The sequence below is a fragment of the Trichechus manatus genome, unplaced genomic scaffold (genome assembly GCF_000243295.1).
Source record: "Trichechus manatus latirostris isolate Lorelei unplaced genomic scaffold, TriManLat1.0 scaffold00026, whole genome shotgun sequence".
Taxonomy (NCBI): Eukaryota; Metazoa; Chordata; class Mammalia; order Sirenia; family Trichechidae; genus Trichechus; species Trichechus manatus.
Genome location: NW_004443962.1, coordinates 9,124,377 through 9,133,069, shown reverse-complemented (window position 1 = coordinate 9,133,069; position 8,693 = coordinate 9,124,377). Strand labels below are relative to the sequence as shown.

The 8,693-nt window shown below is 42.7% G+C and overlaps 1 protein-coding gene across 6 annotated transcripts in view; it reads right to left on the bottom strand.

Moving 5' to 3' along the window:
* Positions 1-6,026: 6,026 nt before the first annotated feature.
* The window catches only part of MYLK (myosin light chain kinase), a 237,160-nt gene continuing 234,493 nt past the window's right edge, over positions 6,027-8,693 (bottom strand). For 5 of the 6 annotated variants that reach the window (XM_004373618.2, XM_023728793.1, XM_004373619.2 and 2 more), the window contains one exon: positions 7,015-7,387. In XM_004373618.2, the coding sequence (XP_004373675.1) occupies positions 7,140-7,387 (248 nt within the window). In that variant the 3' untranslated portion in view covers positions 7,015-7,139. Of the gene's footprint in view, positions 7,388-8,693 lie in introns of all 6 variants that reach the window. The other variant, XM_023728792.1, reaches the window with a different exon arrangement.

Genomic DNA, 8,693 nt, shown 5'->3' with positions numbered 1-8,693 from the left:
ATCAGGGATGTGACCTTAGTAAGGGTGTTACAATCCCACCCTAATCCTCTTTAACATAAAATTACAATCACAAAATGGAAGACAACCACACAATATTGGGAATCATGGCCCAGCCAAATTAATACACACATTTTTGGGGGGGGACATAATTCAATCCATGACATTCCACCCTTTGGTCCCATAAAAATCACATCCTTGCAACATGCAAAACATATTCATCCCATTATATTATAGCAAAAGTATTAACTCCAAGTCCAAAATCCAAAATTTCTCTTCATCTGTGAAGTCTAGAATACAAGTTATCTGCTTCCAAAGATACAATAGCAGAACAGGCAGAAGCTAGACATTTCCATTACAAATGGGAGAAACTGGAGGGAAAGAGGGATTAATAGGCTCCAAGCAAGTCAGCAAAACATATTACATTAGCCCTTAAGACTTTGAAAATAATTCTCTGTTCTCTGAGACAATTTACACAACGTCCGTGCCCTCCAGACTCTAGGTATTGGCCACACTCTCCGGATTCTGAGTGGAGGCCCCTCAGCCTGGGCTTCAACTCCGCCTTCCAGGCCCACTGAGACAGCAACTCTGCTGCCTCCACTGTAGGCGCACCATTCTCCTAGTCCATCTGAGTGGCGACTCTACCCTCAGAAACACCAGAGGCCATGGCTCTACCCTTTGAGACCGCAGAGGTCCTGGCCATACCTTTTGTGACTAAAGCAGCTGGGGTTCTTACGTTCCTTGTCTCTTCAGCTTCTGCTTCCTTGTTTCTTGGTCTCTCGGCTTCTCAGTCCTCATACTTGCATCTGCCCTGCTGGGGCAAGTGTTCCAAAGCTCTGCAGCTCCACCAGTAAGTGCCTGGAGACACCCCACTCCACCAGGAAGCCTCCTGAGCACAGGCACTCAGCTGTCTTGCGCTGTGGGTCGGCTCTAGCGCCCTCTTGCTCTGGTTTCCTGGTTCTGCTTCTGCTGGTCCTCTGTCGCTGCTGCTCCTCTATCCATTTACAGTTTCAAAACTGCATACACATTTTAGCTATCTGTTAGAGCAGCACCCGACTCCCAGTACCTAATTCTGTCTTAGTTATCTAGTGCTGCTGTAACAGAAAGACCACAAGTGGATGGCTTTAACAAAGAGAAATTTATTTCTTCACAGAAAGTAGGCTAAAAGTCCAAATTCAGGGCATCAGCTCCAGGGGAAGACTTTCTCTGTCGGTCTTCTCATCAATCTCCTCCCGGACTAGGAGCTTCTCCACACAGTGACCCCAGGTCCAAAGGACACACTCTGCTTCCAGCACTGCTTCCTTGAGGGTATGTGGTCCCCAACTCTCTCCTTGCTTCCCGTTCCTTTTATCTCTTGTAAGATAAAAGGTGCTGCAGGCCACACCCCAGGGAAACTCCCTTTACATTGGATCTGGGTTGTGACCTTAGTAAGGGTGTTACAATCCCACCCTAATCCTCTTTAACATAAAGTTACAATCACAAAATGAAAGACAACCACAGGGTACTGGGAATCATGGCTCAGCCAAATTGATACACACATTTTTGGGGGACATAATTCACTGGCTGTGGGAAAAAGAACTAGGTTTGGCCTTCGGTATTCAGTTTATGAAAATAGCCCGAGCAATTAAAGTGCTCTATATCATTCTAAAATAGCCAGCAAGTAGGGGCTACAGGCCCTATGCCTGTCAAACTAACTTCAGGAAGGAAGGGGGGGGGCGTGATGCAGTCATGCATATTCGTTGATTGGATCCATCATAACTATGCATTGAGGCCCAATTCATGCATATTCACTGAGGCTCCAATGACTAAGGGACCCTGGATCTTGGATCTTTCTCTTTGGGGCCTTCTGGATCAGTGGGACCATCCTAAGTGGGAGAGGGTGGCATGCCTCTGGGGACAATGGAGGCCCTGTGCCAGGAACTTTCCCAGAACTTCCCTGATGGTTCTCTTCTCTTGTAGCCTTTCTGGTTATAATAAATGGGTGACTAAATATAGGTAATAGTCTCTGTGAATTTTGTGAGACGTTATAGAGAATTAACAAACCCACAAGGGGCAAAGAGACTCTGCCTTATCTTGGGGTGGCTAATTCAGGAGAGGATTGTGCACAGATAGTCGTAAGGACAGAGTGCTAACACATAGAGAACCAGCTTTGGGTGGCTGGTGGACAGAAGAGGGTTATGCAGGCAGTCGATCTGTGGAGACTCAGCTCTGGGTGGCTGGGTGACAGGCAGTCAATGAAGAAGGACAGAGCCCTCCTAGCTTGTGACCTAGCCCTAGGGGCTTAGAGGAAGAGAGAGGGGCTGGCTGGTTTAAAGTACAGGGAGTTGTGCAGACTCCTGAGCCTACAGCTAGTCTCCAATGACCTGGGTCTGGGTGGACAGGGATGTTTCAACCTAACCCTGTGTCATGGATTGAATTGTGTCCCCCCAAAATATGTGTCAACTTGGTTAGGCCATGATTCCCAGTACTGTGTGGTTGTCCTCCATTTTGTGATTGTAATTTTATGTTAAAGAGGATTAGGGTGGGATTGTAACACCCTTACTAAGGTCATATCCCTGATCCAATGTAAAGGGAGTTTCTCTGGAGTGTGGCCTGCATCATCTTTTATCTTACAAGAGACAAAAGGAAAGGGAAGCAAGCAGAGGGTGAGGGACCTCACACAGCCAAGAAAGCAGTGCCGGGAGCAGAGTGCTTCCTTTGGACCCGGGGCTCCTGAGCAGAGAAGCTCCTCAACCAGGGGAAGATTGATGACAAGGACCTTCCTGCAGAGCCAACAGAGAGAGAAAGCCTTCCCTTGGAGCTGATGTCCTGACTTTGGACTTCCAGCCTACTAGACTGTGAGAAAATAAACTTCTGTTTGTTAAAGCTGTCCGCTTGTGGTATTTCTGTTACAGCAGCACTAGATGACTAAGACACTCTGAGTGGTTAGGGTGAGAGAGGAAGTGCCACAGAAGAAGTGGCTGGCATCAAGGATCTTGGAGATATGGGAAGGTGAAGCCTGAATCCATTTCCATGTGGGAATTGGATTCATGCTGATCCTCGCCACGAAGTTAGTGATAAAGGTGGGGTTTTTCCACTTTGTCCCTTCTGTAGTGCAGTTAGTGACAGCGACATCACACTGGCCAGAACTAGTCACATGGCCCCACCTAACCCCAGAATGCAACCCTAACCTTGTGCCAGAGGGCAGAGAGCACCAGTAATGATTATCATAGACATTAGCCTCCTTTACAAAATTCAGAGGCGTCCCCATGAGGTAAAGTAGTGTTTTCTTGAAAAGTGAAAAATTGAGTTTCTTTAGAATTCAATTATTCATCACCTCTTTCATATTCATTAGCATAGCTTTATTAAAAGCAGGTGAGATGTGAAGCAAAGCATAAAGCTCAAACATTTTGATAAACATGAAAAGACAGTCTTTATATAAATAAAGTTAGAGCTGACAATCAGCATGTCTTTCTAGTTACACATAGAAGTATCTTTCAATATAAATATCTACAATGTAAGGAACAATCAATAGGTTGTTTTTTGTATGTTTGGAATGGAAATGGAAGAAAACTGCTGTGTGATAGATCGCTTTGATATGGCCTTTCTAGGCATGGTCTTGCAGCTCCCAACAATAGACTGGGTGGGCTATGCAATTAAGGTGCTTGTGGCCCACCAAGGGGATTAGACAGCTTGCTAATAATGTAAATAAGGTGCATGGCACCCTTGTGGCGGCAGGACCATGCAAAATAAGGTTTATGGAATCCTAACGAAGGGATTGGTCCACTTTGCCATCCCGCTAGACATAAAATGAGCCATCCCAGAGGCGGAAAGGGGGGGACCTGACTACCACCAAGAAGAGATGGGAACAGAGCACATCCTTTAGACCTGGGGTCCCCGTGCTGAGTACCTCCTAGACCCAGGATAGACAGAGAGAGGGAGCTGTAACATCAGAGACAGCAAGAAGCAGTGGCAGAGACACAGTGGCAGCAGAGGCAGCAGAACTAGTAGACTGGTAGGAGACGGTGCGGTAAGCTTCCCGGCCTACAGAGTGAGAAAGCTGAGTGCCTTCAGGCAGGAGACTTGCCATTGGAGTAGGGTGCCTCTGGGCACTTGTCAGTGGAGCTAAAGAGCTTTGTAACACTTGCCAGAGCAGGTCAGAGGCCGGACCAAGGGGCCGAGGGGCCAAGGACTGAGAGGTCGAGGGCCAGGGAGAGGCCTGTCTGCAGGCACAGCTGAGAGGAGGCTGTCCTGATTGAAGCAGTGTATCCTGAGTCATTCCTGATCCTGAATTGCAGTTTGTTACTTCCCCAATAAACCCATAATCATGAGTATTGTCTGCAAGTTCTGTGTGGCCACTGCAATGAATTATCGAACCCAGCAGAGAAGTAGAGACTGCTGTGGGAGGGATGGCTGGTGTCAGATTGGTAAAAAGGTTAGAGAGAGGAGGTATGTCTGACCTCTACTTCATCGGAATCAGCCTTGGGCTATTGATCTTCTCTTTCCTCCCTCTCCTAGAGTTAGAGGAGGTCAGATGCCCCCACCACGCCACCCTTTTTATAAAAATCTTCTTATTTTTCCGGTTCACGAAATATATGGTGCATTTTTCACTAGCGAGGAATAAAAATAGTTCTTTGCTTTAAAAATAATCAATTCCCTGCTATGAACATTTGTGGATTGTGGTTGCTTTTAAAACTGGAAAAATTTTAAATATTTATTAAGTGGACAGACAATGGCTTGTTTCTTTACAGAAGTCGCCTTGGAATCATACAATCATCTAGTCCAACATTCAACACCTTGTCTTGAATTCTTTCTAGAATATCTTCAATACTGTTTGACCATCTCAAGAAATGGGGGACTCACTATCTTACATCTGATAACAGGTTTCCTGTAAAGCAGGAGTGATGGTTGTCTGGCAACAAATGCTTTCCTAACAAGACATGGCATGGGCTGTCAATAGCTCATTGCACCAAAGTCACCAATTCAAACCAAGTCCTGGTAGATAATATTGATGATGATGATCATCACACCTCACATGTTAAAAATGCGTTATAGAGATTTTAGCATTACGAGGACCTGATACTACAGATACCCTTCTAGAATACAGGTGTGCCTAACTGATGCTCGTAAGAATTTTGAACGAAATGTATATATCAGGCTCCCTAGAATAAACAGAAGTGCACAAGTCATTCTGCTCCGTAGTAAACCACAACCACCTAAGCCAAGTCTTCACGTCTACACAGCACGTTTGTTTTTAGCTTTCGAGATCTGTCTGGAAACTGGTGGCATGGAAAGAAAGAGAAGCCTGCAAAGATTGAACAAACAGCATGCACTGTGGTATCCTTTATTTAAAAACTGTGCGTTAACTACAGCTGTAGTGTTCTCATTTACCATTCGGATGGCATAATAAACTGGGAGAAAGTTAACACTATTTCAAGAAGGTACTAAAAACTTGTAAACACACATACGCTTCATACATGCACACACGTAACAGGTAACACGCACACAAAGATTATAGCCTAAACACAATTAAAAGTGAGGAAAAAGAGCTTTGAATGCTTTAAATCAAGTTAAAAAAAAAACAAACTCTTTCTTATAATAAACTGTGGCAATACTGTGGCTATTATGAAAAATATTGAAACTTTAAAAGCAAAAAAAAAAAAAGAAAAATACTGGCGATTTGAAACTAGCAGCAAAAAGCAAATGAAAACAGAAGCTAACATAAAACTAAATAATATCAAAATTCTAATGTTGATACTGTGTAGGATTGCACTGAAGTAATTGAAAATTGGTTCTTAAGGAATTATTTAAAAGTCCCTTGAAATATTAAGTTGCTGCACTTTATAAACAGTGGAAAAGAAAAAAAAAATACTTGGAATGTTACACACACACACACGCAGAGGAAATGCATTAGGTATATCAGTTTACGGCCTTGTTTATGACCTTCAAAAAGTTTTATACAGAAAAATTTAAGTGCCAATGTCGTGAAAGAAAGTTAAAGATTCTTAAAGATGCAAGTCTGAGTGCATTTATCAGGTCTAAGAATATATTTCAAGGCTGGGGGCAAGGCATGGTTGATGCACGTTCAAGACGAGTATCGTGGAACCCATAAGGAGGATGGAGTCCTTTGGAGAGTGTCTAGGATGAAGATGTACTAAACTCGGACTGTCCTGAAGGAGATTCCAAAGTACGTGGAGGTCTACAGCTCTTCATCAGCGGAAATCTGTGTCATAGCGGCCAATAAATAATTAAGACTAACTTTGCAGCAAACTGGTTTTTCATACATTCAAACACAAAAATCTTTATCACACATGCAGAGCTGATATTCTTATAACAGCACACACATATGAATCCTGATTTAAGAAGCAAAGCACATTAGGAAGGATTTTTTTTTTTTCATGAGTTCTTACACAAATGTCTGAAGCTGCTAGACACTTTCAAAGAGGGGCTACATTTCGATTTCTTACTGATTTTTTAAGGAAGGAGATTCTGTTTTCCTAAAGAAGCCAGAGGCAACCATAAGCAGGGGGCCTGTCTTCAGAATCTAAGAAGTGTAATGTCCTTAGTGCTTAAACTCATGGCAAGTTCAGATCCAGGAAAACTGGCAGGGGGAATGAGGGTGGGGAGAATGAAAAGTTCAAACCTCTGCTACTTGGGAATAAAAGTGCCTCCTAAGGTAGAAGGGCTCAACTGCTCTCCGAATGAAGTGTTGCAGTACTGGAGACGAACCAGTTATTTGGAGTCAGGGGCTGGGACAGTGAGGCTTTCCATTTCCAGGGGTCCTCGGGGCGGGGCTGCGGTTGTGGGACCCAGGTTTTGGCCTTATTTCTCAGAGTGCTTTTAGTTGGAGAACGTATGATTTTGCCCACACACATATATATATCTTGGTTACTTTCATTCTAAAGTCAATTGGTCAGGCATATTACTGGGTGATGTCCCTAAGTGAAATCTAACTGCACTCGTATCTTAAGGTGCCGGCTAGTTCAGGTTAATGCCCATCGATAACGCTGCTAGGTATCAACTGCTCTCAGTGAAGAATCGACCCCCAAATGACCTAACTAGATACTCTATCACACTAGGTGCTTTTACTATCTTGGGTTTTTGAGCTTTAGAGAAATAGTCTTTTTAATACGGCTTAGATACGGCTTCTCTCTGGCTTTGTCTCACTCCTCCTCTTCCTCCTCTCCTTCCCCTTCTCCTTCCTCCATGGTCTCCACAATGAGCTCTGCTGTGCAGGTGGCTTCTCCAAGACTGTTGACAGCCTTGCAGGTGTACTTGGCGTCGTCATCCCCACAAACATCACTAATAATTAAAGAGCAGTTCCCATCCTCATCGTAGTCTATCTGGAAGTGGCGGGACTCCCGGATGGACTGGTCGTCTTTGAACCAGACGACCTCAGGGTCCGGGTAACCTGTATCACAGGGAAAAAGCACAAGTTGTAGAAATTGTCATTCGAAATTTCTTATCAATTCATGCAAGCAACTCCTAAGCTGCCTTTACTGATTAAGGGATGAAGGAAAAAAAAAATGTGTTTGCTTTTAGTAACCATTTGGATGTTTACATTTGAATATGGGCATGAATTGTTAACACTAATATCTGAAACCACAAGCAGAGTATTTTAAAGCCGGTCAGACTTGCCCCACATCCTTCCTTTAGAAAGATGCAGTGTACTACCAGAAATATTGCCCCAACTTCAACTACACACCCAGAGCTAAATGTCTTCTGGGATGGAAATACAATTTTTAAAATCTTGCATAAAAGTTTAACTTAAAAATACATTCAAATTAAAAATACTAGCAAATGGACACAAGAGATCTTTTTGGGGTGATGGAAATTTTCCATAATTGGATCGTGGTGATGGTTGCACAGTCTGTGGTTTACTGAAAATAAATGAATTGTACACTTAAAGTGGGTGACTTTTATGGTAGATAAATTATAATTCAGTAAGGCTGTTAATAGCTATATAAATCATGAGTTAGAGGAGCTGATGGTATTGCTAGGAGATATAAAGCGGTATTTGTCTTAGTCTGCTCCAAAGCAGATCATCTACCTGTAGATAACTGGAAATTCTTCATATAGATTAGACTCACTTTACGCATCAGTCACGTTTCTGAAAAGTTCAGCATGAAAAAAATGTATAAAATATATACATACGTATATATTAATACATTGAGAAAGCTATACAATACATTCCAACTGACTTGCTCTTAAATATTGGAAAAATATTTTTACAGAAAGAAAGTTGTAGCCCCAACCAGAAGAAAAACTACACAGGAGAATTTAAGAATTCTATCATTCCTTACAAGTAGAATTTTGTTTTTATCAAAACAACATCCATATGAAAAAACAAACAAAACCAAAAACCCAGCATCTAAGTGCTTTAATTTCTCATCAAAACTTCGGTCAGAAGTTAAATACCAAGGAAATAATCCCAAGAGAAAAGTAAGTATAAAAATGATAATCACTATGCTCTAATAATTAAAAAAAAAAAAAAGGAAACAACTTCAGAAGACGCAAAGGGAATGGTGATGGTGAGAGCTACAAGCACGGTTCCAAAGCTGTCAGCGGAACCCCACATCGGAGCATTTCCACATTATCAAAGGTAGCACATCCACTTTATTCTTTCTATGAGGTTTTTTTTTTTTTTTCTGATTTGACCTGAGATTGTTGCTGTTTACCTTTGAGTCAGTTCCTACTCCTGGTGGTCCCATGTGTGC